Here is a 20722-nt window from a genome sequence, read left to right on the forward strand (position 1 = left end):
CCAAAATGCTACTATGAAGGAATGTGTGCATCCATGTTTATTTTAGCATTCTTTACAATGGCCAAGATGTGGAGGAAGCCTTGGTGTCCATCAATGGATGACTAGATAAAGAGGAGGTGGTGCACATATGCAATAGAATACTGATCGGCCATGGAAGCGAATGGGTTCTTGCCATCTGCGGCAACATGGATAGACCTGAAGGGTGTTGCGCTGAGTGGAGAGTCAGACTGAGAAAGACAAATACAATGTGATTTTGCTCATATGTGGAATCTAAAGAACAAAATGAACAAACAAAACAGAAACAACTCATAGATACAGAAAACATTTTGATCGTTGCCAAATGGGAGTGGGGTTAGAGGTGTAGGTAGAAAAAGAGGAAGGGATTAAGAAGTACAAATTGGTTGTTACAAAGTAGTTATGGGGATGTAGGGTATAACATAAGGAATGTAGTCAATAATATTGTAATAACTATATATGGTGTCAGATGGGCACTAGATTTGTAGGGTGATAGATTTGTGGGAGGGCATTAGGGGGCCGGGAGAAAAAGGTGAAGGGATGAAGAAGTACAAATTAGTAGTTACAAAGTAGACATCAGGATGCAAAATACAGCATAGGAAATATAGTCAATAATATGGAATAACTATGTATAGTGTCGGGTGAGTACTAGAAGGGGGATCACTTCTTAAATTATATAAATGCCTAACCACTATGCTGTATACCTGAAACTAATAGTGAATGTCACCTGTAATTGAAACATTAAAAATGGTGTGGGGAAGGTAAAGGGGAGTAAGACGTAAAATCTCCAGGTATAAAACAAATAAGTCATGGGGACATAATGTATAGTATAGAGAATATAATTAATAATATTGTGATAGCATCATACATTGTCAGATGGTTGGTGGACTTACCATGGCAATTACTTCTTTAGGTATATGAATGTTGAATAACTATTGGGTATACTTGAAACTATTAGGTTGGTGCAAAAGTAATTGCGGTTTTTGCAATTATTTTTAACCTTTTAAACTGCAATTACTTTTGCACCAACCTAATAATATTGCATGTTAGCTATATTTTTGATAAAACCTTTTTAAAAAAAACTACCACACTAAACTTCTCTTAATACTTTAGTACTACACTCAGTATACTAAAAAGATATTTCAAAAAATGACTGCCAGCAATTATTAATCTTACAAAAATATGTATACTCCCTGAAGTCTTATGGTTTAAAATTTATTTTGTTTTCAAGTAGCAAAGCATGTAGGAAGAATTCTTCAATCATAAACGTTCAATATTCCAATCTCATTTAATAGCTTCATCAAAGCAGAAATAACTGTATTTTTTTACTTATTTGAAATGCCAAAGTTATTCTTACAAGAAAAAATATTTAAAATGAATAAACAGGTTTCAATACATTTCAAGGAAAACTAGAAATGGTACCTTTTTCATTCATACTTAAAAGACAGGGATAATCAATGCATAGGCAGAGAGAACCAATTCCTTTATTGGTAAGTTAATCATGCATATTTTTATAATTTTTCCTTTGTAACTAAGGGCACTTAAGAGAGTGAATTTTCAAAAACAAAGATTCTGGGTTCTTTGTACAAAACAAAGGTCAATGTAGGAGCATGTTCACCACAGCACTAGTTTAAATGTAAAATCAAGAAACTATCTCAGGAGCCATCAGTAAGAGACTTGTTAAATTAAGGTACATTCATATTATGGACTACCTTGTGTGATAAAGAATGTAATAACAACTCTATATGTGACAAAGTACAAAGATGTCCAACATTATAAGAAAAATAATCAAGGATGTATAGTACTTGTGTAAAAACGTATCTGCATGTGTTACTTGTGTAAACTTTTATATGTTAAAATTTTCTGGATGAGTACAGAGAAACTCTTAACACTGAGCTAGTCTCAACTATAAATTTTTAGTAAACTATTCATAAAAAATCTCTACTTTTTAAAAACATTCATGTTAGAAGTACTTCTAGGAATTTAGGGATCTATGTTATGCACCTTATCCACAATAATGAAAACTTGCTCAAATTTACTGTATGAAGCAGTGGTTATGGAGGAGACAGAACGGGGAGCACATTCCTTTCCCTCTGTGAGCACATGTTACTGAGATGCTCATGTGAGCAATGTGGTGTGAAGACAGAACAGTCTGAAAAATAAATGGTCCAGCCATTGAGCCATTTAAAAAAATGTGAATGTCTACTTATGTACTCAATTTGCATCCTGCTAGGTACTGAGATCTAATGTAGAAGACTGATCCATTTACTGCCAACCCTGGAGCCTCTAGTCTAAGAGAGAGATGATTTCCCAATAATTGCATAAAAGACAACTTATGTAAAACTGCAACTGTGCTACAAAGAAGATTCTTTGGAGTCTGAGTTTAAAATGCAGAGCATCTCAACATGTTTTTTTCTTTACTAGCGGGTCACCTTACTCTTTTTCGTTTGATTTTAAAGAAGATAACCAATCTTAGAAGATGGACGTTCTTTCTTGAAGTCAGCTTCAAAAAGCTATTTCCACAGATGGATTTTTCTAAGACAACAAAAACCAAGTTTCCTTTTTTAATTACTTGAGCTGCCAAATTGAGTGCTGATGTCAAATATTAAGTATATTAATTCACATCCACATAAGTACTTCGATGTATGATCCTTGGCTGTTCTGTTTTATCTGCTATTTAATCCCATAAACCTGTTCAAATGATTTTGGAAAAAATCCGTGTCTATCCCACCTATGTTTGCGTGCCTACAGAAAGCCTAGCTTGCTACTCAAAGCAACTCTATCTAACTCAAGTCACCACTATTCTCTATCAATTCTTCTATAAGAGTCATTTAAATTGTAAATACAGAATTCTTGTGGAGTTAATATTTTAGTAGGTCCCAACGTCACAAACATAACAAAACTCTATTTTCAAAAATAGAAATATGTCAAGAACAAAGAAGTTGTGGTATATATACACAGTGGAATACTATTCTGCCATAAGAAAAAATGAAATAGTACCATTTGTAACAACATGAATGGATCTTGAGATTATAATGCTAAGCGAAATAAGTCAGACAGAAAAAAGTAGAGAAACACATGATTTTACTGATATGTGGTATATAAAACTGAAAACAACAAAAGAACAAGACAAACAAATGAAACAAAAACTCATAAACACAGACAATAGTTTAGTGGTTACCAGAGGGTAAGGGGGGATGAGGGTGACAAATGAGGATAAAGGGGGTCAAATAAATGGTGATGGAAGAAGAACTGACTCTGGGTGGTGAACACACAATGTGAGATATAGATAACGTATTACAGAATTGTACACCTGAAATCTACGTAACTTGACTAACAATTGTCACCCCAATAAACTTTAATTAAAAAAAAAAAGAAATACGGCAAGAAAAATACCCTACTTTAAATATGGCACATATTTAGCATTAATTCACTCAGCAATTATTTACTGAACAACTTAGTTCATGCCTGGCAAAGTACTAGAGCCTGAGGATATGACAATGAACATGACACATTTCAAAGTGTAGTGGTAGAAAGAGGAAAACAAATAGGATTCAGTGGGATGGGTACCACAATGAGCGGCACACAGGAGATGCTATGAGAGACCAGGGCAGACAGACACTACCTTTGTAAATCAGAAAGGCTCCATAGGGGGGATATTTATTATAAATTTTCAGGTCAGCCAAAAGAAACTGGGTGTTCCCTTTCAACTGTGAACTTCTAAAAACACAGCTATTTAAAAGTATTTTTTTAAAGATACTGATTGATCCAGTGTCACATGATAATTACTATATTCAAAGGACTTTGTGTGATATGAATCTCAGGATTATGATAGCTGGGAGAAAAAAGATTCATCAGTTCTCCCATCCCAAAATTAACAAAACTCCAAATTTATCATTTGTAAGTAGGGAAAGCAGGTTTGAAATCTAATATCGCGTAGTCAAATGTTTACTACATAAGAAAACCATATAGATTATATCTGAGTCTTCGACACCTTTAAAATTATAGTTAGAGCAACAGTGTACAGATATGAGCAGACAAACAATCAGAGTTGACTCTTTGCTAAACAGATCTAGCAAGTGTAAAAAGACAAATTCCCAGAAAAGAACTTCTACTTGAATCATCAGCCTTAAAATTCAGGCAGTAGATCAAGTTTACAAAGAACCAGATTTTATTTAAATTAAATAAAAGAAAAAAAAGAAAAAAAAGAAAAAAAAGACTACATGCAAAAGCCAGATTCACCAATCTGAATGCAACACGTAACAGAATCAGACAAGTCTCTAGAAAATGACATACAACAGAATAAGCTTGACTTAAATTATTTTCTTGTATTACTATGCTATCAGTTTTCAAAGGATTAAAGGCATAGAAAAACTCTAGAGAAAAAATCTAATTTTTAAATCAATGATACAGCAAGTCTGTAGCTACTACAACTTTTTCCCTTTTGGCTACTAGCAAATAAAGTAAACACAGAAGTTCTTTTCGTTTATTTCTTAATTAGGTAAATCAAAGTACTTCGAAAGCAAAACTACCCAGCAAAAATATTTAGCCCTTAGCTCAAGTTAGAGGTTAACTGATGCCTAATAACTACCTGAAATGGTCAGGAAAATCCTAGGATTCTCATAGGATGTTTCTAAAAAACTATAACCAATGCTAAATCAACGTATTGGTTGATAAAAGGTCCTGAAACATGAATGGCAGTGAATCCACATTTCAGGTGGAGAAACAAAGAAAAAATTAGAATAAATGCTTAGAACTTGCCCAGGGTCACAGGAGTAATTAGCAAAACCGGAAGCACACTCAGATTCTTGACTCCAAGGAGACTGTTATCTTTGTAATAATATGTAATGATAATAATATGAATACGGTACCTGTGTATTAAGTTGGTGCAAAAGTAACTGTGGTTTTTGCAATTTTTTAACCTTTTAAACCACAATTACTTTTTCATCAACCTAATAATTTAGGCAATAAAGTCAGATCATAGACATTTTGGGGTTAAATAGATATTGCCTAATACATAAATGCGATTTTAAGAGTCAAATTCTGTTTTAACTTCTCTTTTAAAAGTATGAAATTCCTTCCATCACACTATCCAACAGAGAATTTAGACAGAAAAACCAAAGACAATAATTTAGTTTTAACTAGGCTCATTAATTTAACATTAGGTTTCTTTGTATTCATTCAGAATTTAAGAAAAACGTACTGGTTTTTTACTCCTTATATTCTTGTTTCCTTTAAAATAAAACTACCAGGTAATACAAGCACTTACAGAAGCAGTCTTATAAAACATGATAACAATATAGCATTATCTACACCAAACACAAAATTTCCGATTTCTTTCGAGTCTGAAGAAATTGGCTTTTTAAAGGAAAATGCTCAGGGACCGCAAAGGTCTAATGATAAACCAGGCATTTCCCTTCAACAAATTAAGATGCATTAAAAGGAAAAATGCTGATAATGAAGACAGGCTATTTACTCACGTCAGACAATATAAAATGTGATTAAAGGATGGCAAAATAACAAGACACCATGAAATGCTCTTCAAATCTCAGCAAGTCACAGTGTAAAGTAAAATAGTGGCATATACGAGTATTCTTTCTCTCTGTTTCAAGTTGACTAAATAAGACAAGCCATTAATCCAAGTTCAGCCTGCACATCTTATTCTGATGGCAAATCTATGTGATCTTGAAATGTGTATGTTTTTAAGCTAAGTTATAACACCTATCTTGACTTTGCTTTAAGAACTAAGTTTTATTTATCAAGGCATGCATTCAGGTCTCTTCGAGCCCCTGCTCTTACCTGTTGAATCTTCCAAATCAATCAGTTTGGGCATTAAACTTTCAGGGAGTTTTTCTGGTAAGTCATAACCATTCTTCCTAGCAACTACCAGATGAAAAGCAGCACAAAACTCATCCAGTGTCAATGCTCCATCTTTATCAAAGTCTGAGAGTTCCCTAGAAGAAAAACTTGTTATGAATATAACTATATTTTGCTTTGGATCCCTTTATGTCTGAAAAAGAAGAGAAATTCTCTCTCAGTAAAAGTGCAAATCATCAATAATTTAAAAAAACCCATAGATGGGAAGATGTGTAACAAAGCAAATATGGCAAAACTGTTAACTGTTAAATCTAGGTGGTGGGTATTTGGGTGGTTCAAGGCACAATTCTTTAAACTTTTCTATATGCTTGAACTTTTTCATAATAAAATGCTGAAAAAAGAGCCCCCCAAAATAAGATCACCAATGTATTTTTAGTAACAGGATTTAAAGTAAGGTTTATTTAATAAGTCACTGAAATTTTTTAAAACTGTTTTTATTGCTCTTATAGGTCTACATGTATGTACTTTAAAACAGCCAATAGAATTACAAGACTTGATACAAAAAGACAACCGCCCCACCCTGCCATCCATCCATTTCCTAGATGCATTTTGTATTTATCGCCTTAAAATATAAATAGCATGCATATACTGCAAGTTCTTCATTGTTCAGTTTTATGTATTATCCACCCCCCTCCTACTATAGCACTCTATATTACTAAACACCTTATTAACAAAATTTAGGATAGAGTAATCTGTTTATATAAAGCTTATGTTTATGTTTACATTTTTTATCTGATAATTGTTTTTGAAAAGTAATTGGTGATTGTAATTTGTATTTTAATGTCTAGTTCCAACTACATGGCAACTATCATGAGGCTTAGTCTGTTTTTAAATGGGTGGTAAGCATTGTTCTTAAGCTCATGGCTCCTACAGGACTTACTAAACTTGTTTAAAACCAAATGAGATAAACATAACCACGTATGAGCAAAAGAAACAGCTGATACAGCTTAAAGAATTTTAGCACTTTTTAGAGAACTACTCCATCAGTATCACTTAATTCTTTTCTAGAGAGTGAGGTCTCCCTCTCTGAAGCTGACTATCTTAAGGCAATACTGGGTTCTTTAACAATATTCCTGAAAAGGTTTAATAGTTTGCTTTTTAAGGTTTAAATATCTACCCGCTGAAAACTCCTTTGAAACAACCTACATTACCAATTAATAACATGCCACACTTACCAAATATGAGAAAGTTCAAGAATAGGAAGCTTTGATTTTGTAAAAAACTCTTTAGCTGCAGATCCTGAAATATTAAAACAGTGTTGTTTACTGTTATTTTGAATGTATAGATCCAAGAATAAAATGTGGTAAGAGTCTTAAGACTTTTTTCACTGAAAAAAAGGTAACCTTAACAAGTGTGTATGACATGTATATGTCATAATCTCCACTGATTATAAATTCTTTTTAGACAAACAATTTGAGCATTATCTTTTATAATTTCTGATCAAATAAAACCATGTCTTTTGAGTTTATGATATTGAGACTTCGAACTGTCCATTTAGAAGAATTTGTTTTTAACAACTCACCTGGAATAAATCCGTTTAGATCAGGCTGAATGGTTTTAAACTGATTTACATAATACTGTCTTTGTTCATCTGTTATTTTCCAGGGATCATCATAACTACTGGATTGCCTACGAATTTCATTGGCAGTTGTAGCTGATGCTACAGTTCGTACTGTTGTCTGGTCCTGTAATGAAACATTTTTTCCTCAGTACAGTATCTATCTATATGATTATATGGACCAAGATTGCTAGATTACTTATCTTTGAAAGTAAAAACTTACTTTTTGTGGATATTTAAAATATAAGAAGTCTTCACAAACTCATCAGCACACTGCGTATTTATAGCCAGGTTACTGAATGTTTTTGGACAATGATTATTTAAATGTGTAGAATGACAGCAATATGCAAGCAACAGAAAGTTATGAAAACGTGCTAAGAAAGCCAAGCAAATATATTCCTAGATGCCGAAGCCTTTCAAAAGGTCACTAAAGAATCAGAAAGAAAATCAGCCAGAACTTTTAGTGGAACATTCCAATGATAACAGACTTGAAGAAAAGGCATAGGGTTGTTTAAAAATATATATATAAAAGCATGAACTTGCATTTATAAAATGTGCAACAGCAAAATATGAAAACAATGATTGCAGCAATATTCTGAATGAAGCAAATAAAAATGCAATACCAATAAAATGTCACACCTGGACAGAAGCAGGATGCATGGTTAAAAGAGTACTGGTTGGTGGAGTATCTGCAAAACTGACCCAGTTTTCTTGAGGTGGAGGTGGAGAATGTCCCGACCACACTGCTTCACCGGCAGAAGAACCTAAAAGCAGAATGTTACCGGTAAACACGCTGACTCACTTCTGAAGAAAATTAAGTTACTATTATTGCAGTAATTCACTACACACATATTATAAAAGTTTCTTTCAACCTCTAACTTTGAAGAAATGTTACTTTCCACAATGGAATACTTTGTCAGTTTAAAATTATATCTCATTGAAATCTTTTAAGTTGTTATTGTGGTTTCCTTGTCAAAACTAAGCTAATATATAACCTATATTCTGAGAAATATTCATTTTACCTTCAGACAATCTGGTATCTATAAAATTTTGTCTAAGCATCATAGATATAAGCAAATGCAATTACCACTGTTCAAACTGATATATCTACTTACAAATTTTCATAGTTGGTTTTTGCTTCTATTTAATTTTTAACTAAAAATTGTCTTGGAGGCAACTCTTAAAGTAATGTTATCAAGTGTCCTTCAATTCACAACCTTTAATAAATGAATGTTACTTCTAAAGAACTTCTAATTACCTGATTGTGCTTCACCAAAGGGAGACCAAAATGGCCCTGGTCCCGTAAGAGGCCTCTCACTATTTCCTCCACTGGGATGACGGTTGTGCTTCCTCCATGTGTGTGGAGAAGTTGGTGGGGACTGCTGTGGTGAAACTACTGGAGATGCAGGTTCCTAGGAAGAATATTTTTATTTTTAAATTTAAATTTTAAGGCAACATTTTCATTATTAAGGCACTCAGTACATTTTTCGTGTAAGCATCTACACAGGCTGTCAACTGATAATACTGACACCACTAGACTCTACCTGTTGATCTGCAGATGTACGCTGCTGGACAGTGTCATGGCTTGTGGATCCTTTCTTCACTTGTCCCCTGCCAGGTGGTGGGGGAATCACACCAGAATAAGACCCTTGATTTTCAGAATCTGAAGAATATGAGGCTGCATGACGAGATTCCTGTTCATTCTTTGAAGCGACGAATCTTGGCAAAGGAAGATCCTTTACTGTTACCCAAAAAAAAACAATGATTACTTCAAAATAAAAAAGGACGCACACATTAATAACTGAAATAAGAGATGAATTAGATACTAGAAAGAGTTTTTGCAAAAACTGATAAACAGACACAAAATGTCTATTACTACAAAATTTAGACCATCATCTCCTTTAGATTACGGGAAACTCTAACCTAGAAAGAAGTAGTAACATCACATTGTCTTTCTAAGGAGTTTTAACAATAGCTGTAGTAAATGTCTATTGCATGACTGGGTCCTATGCTTGTACTTTATATTTATCTCATCTCATAACCATATCAACTCTGCAAAATCCCTATTTTACAGATAAGGAAAGTGAGGCACCGAGATGCCTCAGTTTAGTAACTGACAGGTTCTAAACCCAGGTCAGCCTGACCCCAAAGCCTAGGCTGTTTCTGCTTTGATTCTCTCAAGTAAAATGTCAGAGTTCTAAGTAAAGCACAGAATATGTCAGTAAGTTTGAGATTAGATTAATGTAGACACTTGCATGGCAGAAATTCCTAAAAATATCTTACTGTTCATCTACCAAGAACACAGTACAAGATGTTCAATCTATCCACTTTAGTCTGGCTTATTTCACTCCTCCAGGCAGATAGTATCTATTCAACTTTAAATAGAGAAGAAAAATAAAAGACTGAACTTAGCAGTAACTCATACATCTAGATAGAATACAGTAGCAGAATCATTTTTAGAAGAAAGTATACTTCCCTCCACTATGACTACCTACATCTCTCTTTAGGATCTCCACACTAAGGAGAGAAAATATAAAGCTTATTCAGTATTTGTGTGGAAGAATTCAAAACTATCTGAAAATAATATAAACTTTCAACTCTTGATGAATAATATGTGGCAAACCAAAGGTCCACAATGAAAACCTCCAGCTGACAAATAAAGTGAGCTGGTACTTAAAACTACTGTATAAAAATTCTAGCATTACAAAAAAAAACCTCAAGTTTTCTCATTCGTCTTTTCCTTATGAAAACCACTGAACTCTCTCTGCATTTAAGTGCCTACCTTACAGAATTTCCATCTACTTCAACATCAAAAAGCCTCCAAATAATAGAAAAACTACTTATTCTAGGTGACACTTATAAGGCAGTCCGATGTCTGTAACTAGGTTTTAGTCAATATTTTAATATTGTCTCTATCAATCAGAAAGCTTTGGTTAACTAGTACTTTCTAATTTTACATGGCGCTTTTCATAGCCTTCCCAAACAAAACATAAAGTATAATGTGGCTTTATACTTAGTAGAAAAGAATATGAAGAAAGCATATATAAAGATGGTCACTGAAATTCATCATCTACCTTGAAAAAATTATTCACCTAAAGTTGAAGCAGTTCTTAGTGAGTTTATTCCAAAAAAGTCACCATTTTAAGTTTTTATATCATCAAATATGTATAAAGTACATATCTGTCATAACACTTTAGATAGATAATTTTCTAATATTCACAAATAAAAAAAGCATGGCGAGAATAAAGTAATGACACTTTACTCAACGTCACAAATGTTACTGCAATATCAGAAAGACTCAACAGTTCTACTAACTTTACTTCACTTGTGATTACAAGTCTATTTTAATTTCACTTACTAATGTATCCCATATTTACCTGTATTAATACTTTCTACTCTTAAAGGGAAACCAGATTGGGCAACAGCTACAAGTTTCAAAGCAATATAGAACTGACTTCTTCCAAAATAACCAAGTCTTGTTGCACCACAAAGCTCCATAATCTGTAAAAGAACACAATTTAACATTAAGATTTATGTTAATAATTTTCTAAATAAGCAACTAACTTCTGTTGATAAGTTCTCTAAAATACACAGTTGACATAAACATATGGTATATTACTCTCAACTGACAACCAACTTCCTCAAGTTTCAGGTTTATGTGACTGAAAACAAAAAGGCACCAACCTTACAATAAGAAGGCTACTGTTCTCCTACTTATTAAAATACATGTAATAAGCAATTTTATTAGAATAACTATTTTTTAAGAGTCATATTTTGTAGAAATAATGTACCATCGATCCACTCTTTTTCAAAAACACTGGACATACATCAGAGCCATGTAACTAATGGATTATTATGCAGCCATTTAAAGTAATAGTCATAAAATGACATTGAGTAGAAAAAATCAGGACACATAATTTTAACCACATAAACATAAATTTGAAAACAACTATATATATATATATAAATTATCTCAATTACATATATCTAAATTATCTATCTAATCTAAATTCTATTTATCTAAATTATATATGTATATAAATTCTATCAGCAAGTGAGTGAGATTAACAGTAGACTTTTCCTCTTGTTTTTTAATGTGGTTATATTCTTTCCTTTAAAACAACAATTTTTGTTTGCTTTGTTTTTTTTTTAAAGCATTAAGGCTTTCAAGGATCTATATGATCATTCTAATCATTCAACTAATATTTCTAGACTGGCTACAGCAATTAAGTGTTAGACTAGAAAAGAGAATTTTAGGTTACAAAATTGTAATTCTGAAAGCTGGAGTAGATGTTTACTATACAGACATTAAAATTTTAATATAGGGCTGGCCCAGTGGCTCAGGTGGTTGGAGCGCCGTGCTCCTAATGCCAGGTCGCCGGTTCAATTCCCACATGGGCCAGTGAGCTGCACCCTCTACAGCTAAGGCTGTGAACAACAGCTCTCCCTGGAGTCACCACCTCGGCCAGGGGAGTGCAAGGCTCATAATACCAGCATGGGCCAGGGAGCTGTGTCGTACACAACTAGACTAGACTGAGAAACAACGGCTTGAACCGGAGTGGGGGGAGAGGTTGGAAGAAGGGGAAAAAAACAATTTAAAAAATTAAAACTTTTAAATAAGCACTAAGTATCCTTGCCTCAACTTCTCAAAAAATAAATTCTTGTAGAAAAGAAGCCTATTTAGTTTTCTCTTCCTCAAAATACTAAAAAGAAGATTAAGGTACCTCAGACGTTGTGATACTAAATCAGAAGTAAATTATGTATTTACTAGGAGTACAAAACAACACCCACCAGCAGTTAAGCCATGTATTGCAATAACTGCAGCAATAACCATTTGTTTACATGCACAAGACATTTTTGCTGTGACTGATCAGCACTGGAAGAAGTTCCTGTTTCTGCCACTAAAGGGGTATCACTTATGTGTAAATTTAAAAGGGCAAGAAGGATATAGAGGCAGGTTTGCAAAGGAACTCTGAGGAAAAGGAAGGCAGAGAGTTAAGAAAGGAAAGCTATGTAGGCATTTTGTTAGTATTGTCCTTATCCACCACCCTTTTCTGCCCACTTGACACCCCTTAAGGAATCATTACACATCTCATATGTTTGTGTTTATAAAACAAAGCATCTAAAATATGCCAAGTATATGCTAGCTAGGGAGGACCTGAAAAAAACGGCACTGCACTGTTTATTATCCCTGTTACATCTGTTTTAGGTGATACCCAGGGAACAATTAGCATGCAGAGGTAGAATTCAGGAGGGTGAACATGCTGAGGAAATGGGCTCAGTATTTGGGGAGCAGGCAATAGGTGACAGCTGCAGCTGGGGGAGTGAGATTGCCTGCAAGCCCAGAGCAGTGAAAGGAAACTTGAGAACACCAAAACCCAAAGGGCAGGTGTAAGAAGGAATCTATGAAAGAGCAGGAGAAAAAAGTACCCAAAGGAGAAGCAAACTAAACTTACTACAAAATAGATAAAATTAATTATGGAATAACCATATATGAGAAAACTATACAGCCTTTAAAACTCACTGCTTACAGTATTAATATAATGAAAACAAAAAGCAGAATATAAAGCAGTATATAAATAAGTATAATCCTAATTTTATTAAGATATGTACACATAAATAGCATATTCATTGTGATTATTTCTGGGTGCTGACATTAAGAGATATTTCTGTTTTCTTTACAATAGTCTGTATTTACTCCAAAACTATGAAATATAATGAGAAAATTGATCATTTCCAAAAATGAGAAACAGTGGAGGCAAATAAAAAAGGGAGAAAAATGCACTCTGCACTTTGCAATTAGGTTTTTGTCGCTTGAGTACTTCTGGAGATGTGGTAGCGTAAAATATAGTTTGCAATAGGTTAAGGAATAAACAGGAGGAATTTAAGTGGAAAGGCAGGTACTGAACAGGTTAAGATGCTTGACTCTGAAACAAAGGTTAGGTGGGTAAGTTTGCTTCTTCCTAAGTCTCAGAGCCAGTTAGTGGAAGAACTGCCACTAGAAAGTGTCACTGATTGTCTCTCTAAACTGGAGGGGGTACAAGCTGAAGAGAGGAGGAAAAGAGCTGTGAGATACAATTTAAAAAAATAAATTCTGATGAAACAGTATCAATAGGTCTGATTTATCATCACAATCTTGAGAAATAGACTAAATTTGTCTCTACCGAACTATTTGGGGAGGTTCCCAGAGCGGATGCAGTGAGGACGACGTTGCTTCGGAACATCCTGCTCACCACAGGGCAGGGGTTTGAAAAACCACACTAGGTAAAGAACTTTCAAGATCAGGACTGACATACATTAATGGGGGTGATGAAGAGTATGTCCGCCCCACTTTAGATGAAGACAGAGTAGTTGATGAGTTAGAAAACCAAATGAGTGAACGTGGAGTTATTGTTAATTACTATGGTTGTGATTTCTTCCCTGAATGCTGGTTTCACATAGTTTCAGCACTGAAGTGCTGAAAACAGGTAACAGGGTATTGTACAAAAGAGTTGAAACAAGGGGTTATAATGAGAAGAAACTAAAAGATAATATTCAATGTGAAAATTTTCAAGTTCTCTGTGGAGAAGCGTTAGAGCATCCTACAAGAAAGAAATAGTGCATCGGCTGCCAGCAATAAACCAGGAGACCTAGAGGACAATACAAATCAGATATTGAAATAGATTGAGCAATGGATCAAAGATCATAGCTCTTGATTTACAAGCCTGGCCACTTTATAATCACGCTTGATATTTTTCTGCCCACATCATATAAATTGTCCAATTATCAGTAAAACTTTTTTATTAAAATTGTGCTGCAGAACAGGTGGATAGTATAAAGGTTTATGTTTAGTTTTTTTCCTCCATTAGAAAGCTAAATAATATCAAATATAATGAATATAACATTATTAAAGCTTGAGAACTGTCATCATTTAATGCTTCAATCACTAATAAAATAAATAAATAAATAAATAAATAAATAAATAAATAAATCTAAACAAACAAACAACATTTGGAATAAATTCCTAAAACCGAAACTGCTGGACCAAAGTATACACATACTTAAGAATGTATTAGCTATCATCAACTGCCTTTCAAAAAGGTTACTGAAATTTATTCTCCCGCTGTCAATATGAGAGTGATTGTTTCTCATCGCTTCTCCAGTAACTTGACAAACCACTCACATACTTATCTGTATTACCTCTGGCTCCCTGTTACACAGTTCTGTATAGCTAATCCTGGGTCTGTTTTTTCATTACTTTAGCTTTATAATATTTAAAGACTGATAGGGTTATCCCAGTTCTCAATTTTTTTTCTCTTTTAGAATTTTCTGAGCTATTCTCATATTATTCTTCCAAATAATCTTTAGATTTATCAAAATAAATTGATTTTAATTGGGATGGCAACTCATTTATAGTCTTTTTCCTAACTTTAACAAGATGACTTCCAGTGTTTTATCATTAAGCATGATACCGGCTAACACCTTTGCTATGTTAAGAAACTATTCAGCTAGTTCCACTCATCTAAGAGTTTTGTTTTGAGGTTTATATTCTCAAAAATCACAAATACAGGCTGATTTTATTGTGTGCATTTTGGGGCAAAAACTAAAAGCTCATAATTTCTCTTTGGCCTATTAACATTAATAATTCTAATAACAGAATCCCTAACATTGAACCATCCTTTGATCGTGGAATGAATTCCATTATTCATGGTGTATTACTTTGAAAACATAAGACTTATAAAATTTTAACCATAACCTTAAAATTGTAGCCGTGCAAAAATTTCACTTCTTTAAAATGACTTTTTCTCTTCTTTCTCCTTGATTCAGACTGGCTTGGTCTAGTCTAACTAATAGCACCATGACTCACTCGCTTCTTTTGCTTCCTTATCCTTCCAGCTTTGCACATACTCACTACCACTCCCTTAATCACTGAGCCCTTATTAGGTCAGCATCAAACAGTCAGGAACAAAGCCTCAGTGTTGACCACAGAAACAGTTTCAGTCAAACTAACCATCTTGACCTCAGCAGTGTTTCAGCTCCAGGCCCATGAAGGTGGAAGGACCCTGCAGCATCCCCTCAAAACCACACAAAAATGACGCCGTAACTGACATCAGGGCTTGATGCAATGATCATCTGCCTCCTACCCTAGTGCTGACCAATCAGCAGAGCCTATGACCCCAACTCCCCAAGCAAGCGTGACTAGTACTCTTTCTCCTGTGTAATCTATCACCTAGAGGCCATGGGCAGCCGCGGCTTTGAGCGCTAGCTCAGCTGTGTCTCCGGGCTTGGTGCCATTTCCTTAAACCTTTACTTTCTTTGCTGCAAACCCGTTTGTGTCTCATTTGGCTTTGATGAAGCACAGGCAAAACGAAGCCCCTTTATTTCAGTAACAAAATGATTAAGCTTTAAAATAAAAAATTAAAAGACTATATCTGAAAAGTTTGGAATTGGTGTTACATTGGTTTTGTAAACAAAACTAGCAAGCTTTTTTTTCCCTGTCTGGTCACAAATACTTTAAATAGATTAGAAATTATATGTTCCTTAAAGATTTGGAAGAATTAACCTACGACACAGAGTGGGTGGTATCTCTGACCTGTGTTTCCATTTAATTCCATGTTATTCAGCTAGGTTTTCTGTGTCTACAATATTTGACAATTTCCTAGAAAATCATTTATCACCTCCAAATTTTGAAATTTATTTAGTTTAACATTATTCAAAGTGGTCTCTTTCTTTGAATTGCCTCTCTATGGTAATGGCCCCTTAATCTAATTTACACATACCTGTGCACTCGCTCACTCTAGCTCCAGCAGTGAGAACCACTTAAGCCCTTGTTAGGACAGATTCCCAGACGCCTTCCATCAGATTTGACTCACCTACGAAACCCAGAGCCAGCTAGTGGTGGCTGATATACATACCGCTGATAGTTACTGAAAACTATTACACTTTATTTCCTTAACATTAATAAAAGTTACATGCTCGTTGTAAAATAAATAAAATGTACTTAAGGATACAGAAATAAAAGTTCCTACAATTCCCATCAGAAATAACAATTCCTTTCAGGTGTTCTTCTAATTTTTTCTATATGTATATAAACACATGAGCACAGATACGTAATACATACTTTTTACAAATATACTGTATATGATTTTTTCACATATTACTCAAAGATGTTTCTATATCAGTATGTGTATCTCTTTCATTTTTTAAATATAGCATTACAAATAATGCCATAAACATTCCTGTGCATGTACCTTTGTGCACTTGTACAACTGTAGAACAAATTTCTGGAAATGGAATATGTTTTAAAATGTAACATAATCAAGTACTACAAATTCTGAATGACTGTAACATCTCAACGACCAGCACAGGATTCTGGCTGCCAGGTCTGAGTGACAGAAAGGTCAAAGTTTCCATTAACTTTATTGGCTTCACAATAAAGGAATTATCAGCCCAAAATAGTCAGTATTGATTTCTTTTCTGAGTGCACTGTTCCATAATATTTACCAAAGAGCCACCAACATCTAAGAAGAAAAGATAAACTAGGTTGTAGTTCATTTTAATACCTAAGCAGATGGAGTCATACCTAATGCAGTAAGTGGAAGAAATTAGTGCCCAGAACACCCATGGAAAAGAATCAATATGCCCGCAAAATGCAAAGACTCACCCAGAAAAGCGAGGTGACTACAGGTGAGACTGGGAGAGAGATGAAGACCCTTATCGCTACAGTTGCTCATAGAATACTAGCAACCAGACTTTACCCTCCAACCAAAAACAAACAAAAACCTGAAGTATAGCACTAAAAAATGAAATTTCAGGGAAGTACTATGATGGCTGATGTAGACAGGCGTTGCTGCCCCAGAGAGAAGCTTGTTTCTAGCATTTAGTAACGCAGTTTGAGAGTCAGCATCCAACCCATTCCTAAAGCGAGGCAGCCTTTTGAGGAGCTATGCCCAAACACACAGAACTCAGTTCTTTGATTGCCTCATTAAACACAAATGGTTACCAAAGATCAACAAGCAACTGAGCAAAGCCAGCAAAGCCTACAAAATGAATGAGAACTGCCAATTTTACAATCACGAAGAAAAAACTGAGGGAAAGACATTAATTCAGGAATGAAAACACTTAAAAATACTCTAATGAGTATCCTGTGACAGATTTAAGGCAATATTGCATCCATAAAACAAGAACATGAGACTATGAAAAAGGGACAATCAGAGAATAAGATGTATGGAAATATACAAAGCTCAGTAGAAATACTAGAAGATAAAATAAAGAAAAATTTCCCCAGAAGTAGGAAGGGGAAGGATGAATTGGAAAATATGAAAAAAAGAAACCATGAGGAATTAGAATGACCAATTTTTAATTAAAATCAAGTCTACAAAGAATGCAGGGAAAATAGGTGAGTAATAATTAAAGAACAAAAGAATCCCCCAAAGCCAAAGGACACAAGTTTTTCAGATTAAGAGAGTATAATGAGCGTTCAACACAATGGGCTAAAGAATTCTAAACACATGGGCCTGTGGAACTTCAGAATAGCAAGGATAAAACAAAGATCCTAAGAGCACCAAGAACAGGCTTAGGGGAGGAGGATGAAGGGTGAGGCAACACTTAAGAAGAAATATTAACTGAACTGGAATCACACTTCTCATCAGTAACACTGAATATCAGAAAACAATGAAGCAACATTCTAAAGGTTCTAAGGAAAAATTATTTTTAACCTAGAATTCTGTATCTGAGCTAGCATCAAGATAATGGAAAGAACAGACACTTTCATATATACAAAAATAAAAGAAGTGTATATCCTTTGAAATCTTTCTTGGGAAAATATCTGAAGGTGTTATTCAGCAAACACCAAGAAAGTGGGGGGAAAAGCTGCAAGGTGACAGCTGTGAATGAAAAGGGGGCTATGTAGTAAACCTGACAAGCTCAGGGGGCTACTTGGCAGGACTGACAAGCTCAGTGACAGAAAGTCACCACACAAGATGATCTGATCATAAATTCCAACGGGGCAGGTCCTGGTGGGTAGTCATGCCCCAGGCCTACTGCTTCCTTAGTGAAAGGTTTAGCTTTGTCTTAAGCAAGTCCTGTCCATTGTTCCTGTGCATCTAGGTTAACAGAAATATCCGAGTTATCTTCTTTTCCAGACCCCTCGGAGGTGTAACCATCCTCCCGAGAGCACATGCACTGGAATCCTCACTGTTACCTCAGTGCCCAAGTACCACCTCTACTGACCGTAGATGTTAAAACGTCCTGTACCCACCAATGTAAAAGAAGTATATATCTCTCCATTTTGCTTTTTATCCAATCCTAGAGATCCACACCACCACCCCTACTTTGCTTTCTCCTACTTCCTTAATCTCCCACCAGTGGATTTCAAGTAATCTTCCTTATGTTTTCTCCTTTAATTCGAAATGTATAAAATAATTGCAAAACTGCCATTCTCTGGAGCATTTTCTCAATCTGTTGAGTTTGCTTCCAGAGATGTCCTCAGTTTGGCTCAAATAAACTCTAATAAACTTATAAAATTCTTCTATAGGTTTGGACATTCTTATGCTGACACAACTATGCAACTGGCCTACAGAGCAACCAGGTCAGATTTGAGTGACATAGCAGAATGAGTTAAGATTTCAGAAAAAAATAAAGGGGAAGGCATGGATCTATGAAGGCAAACAGAACAGGAAAAAAAGAAAGCCAACTGAGAAATTCTAGGGGGGGATAGCTGTTATAAGAATGTAATCACAGTAACTGAATCTGCAGTAAAAATATTTAAATCGTCATAATGTAAGTACTTTTAAATTTTCGACTTTTAGATTCAATCTAAGGTCTAAAACAAATTAAACAATAAATCTAAACATATTAAATAATTAGGACTTATGGCTATAGAACAAGACACGAATGTTATCAATATTAAATATGTTAAAGTGTACCTAACAAGTTGAGAGAGAGATGGATAAGAAAGGTGAAGAGAAAAAGACATGGGCTTCTGGTTTCTGGTCTAGCACATATGAAGCTTGGAAGTGGACACTCTGTCTTAACCAGTAAAAGGTGAACAAACTGAAAAATCAATAACGTTTCTTAGATCCGTAAGAGAATTGAGTCCATAGAGCAAACTGCTGCCCCCCAAACTGGAGATCAACGGAAAGCAAATACAGAGAATCACAACTTACCGGAGGAGAAACCCATCAGCATTGTGAAAAATAATATAAATGGAGACACTTCAAAATGGAGTTAGGGCTGCCATCAAAGAGAAACTGCCTTGCATGTCTTACTCCTCAAACCTTTGGAATGTTAAAAATGGGCAAAATAACCTTTTGACTGGGCTTAAAGCAGCACTGTTTTCCAAACCACTTAGTTATGACTACTGAACTAATTAAAGACATTCTTTAGGATTAACATCCCTACACTAGTTTATCTCACCTACAGAAATACCTTCCTTAGCTTATTAATAACCATAGACATTCCTTCTGTTCAAGTAATTATTCCCGCCCCTTTCTCATAAATACCCCTCGCCTTCACCTCCAAATTGAAACCCTATCGGGGTTTCTGCATGAATCAGTGCTTCCCGAATAGCTATTCTTTTGGATCTCAAATAAATACTTGTTGCCTCACACTTTGCCTTTTTATTTTTAGGTTAACAGCATAAACCTCCTCAAAACCAGTGCCAGGAAAGGGAAGACAGACCTGTAGGCTCAGAGTGTCCAAGTAAGAGATAGAACTACCAGAGGACCTGTCACAGGGGCCGCCACAATACTGAGATACTTATGTACCTCTAGGAGCTCTACCAGCTCTCACAGTGAACCCTTGTGCTTTGGGCAGGGAACCACTTTGAAATCCAGCAGAGCATTTCCTTAGCAAGGCCTGCCCTCAGGGAAAACTATTTAAACGAGCCAAACCTGCCCAAGGTTTTATCAGAGCTTAACTGACCTGGGGGAAGAGAAAGCCCAACACCGCCCATTTACCTAGCTCGTCCCACCTGAGGGAGGGGAGATGGGAGGACTGAGAAGCAACTGGGGAGCTCCGGTCCGGAGGCCCCGCTCACTAAGGGACTGGACCTAATCAGACTACAGACGCTCCACCCACCCGCACACACCTTTCCATCCACCGCATGACTAACAGCCTATTTACAGTGTTTCATTAACCTAGTACATCACGTAGGTCCTGCTACCAAGAAAAAAATTACAAGATATACTAAAAGGCAAAACAACAACAACAACAAAACAATAACACTTTGAAGAGACAGGACAAGGCATCAGAACCACTCTCAGATATGGCAAGGATGTTGGAATTATCAGT

General features: G+C 35.2%; 1 protein-coding gene and 1 pseudogene across 1 annotated transcript in view; one reads left to right on the top strand and one right to left on the bottom strand.

Moving 5' to 3' along the window:
• REPS1 (RALBP1 associated Eps domain containing 1) overlaps positions 1 to 20722 on the bottom strand; it is a 78752-nt gene that overhangs the window by 32581 nt on the left and 25449 nt on the right. Inside the window, 7 exon segments of the mRNA XM_033103005.1 lie at positions 5815 to 5969; positions 7068 to 7131; positions 7415 to 7577; positions 8090 to 8214; positions 8709 to 8862; positions 8995 to 9191; positions 10828 to 10951. Coding sequence (XP_032958896.1) covers positions 5815 to 5969; positions 7068 to 7131; positions 7415 to 7577; positions 8090 to 8214; positions 8709 to 8862; positions 8995 to 9191; positions 10828 to 10951 — 982 coding nt within the window.
• LOC117018308 (adenylate kinase isoenzyme 6-like) lies at positions 12723 to 14145 on the top strand (annotated as a pseudogene).

This window comes from Rhinolophus ferrumequinum, chromosome 3 (assembly GCF_004115265.2).
Source record: "Rhinolophus ferrumequinum isolate MPI-CBG mRhiFer1 chromosome 3, mRhiFer1_v1.p, whole genome shotgun sequence".
NCBI classification, from domain to species: domain Eukaryota; kingdom Metazoa; phylum Chordata; class Mammalia; order Chiroptera; family Rhinolophidae; genus Rhinolophus; species Rhinolophus ferrumequinum.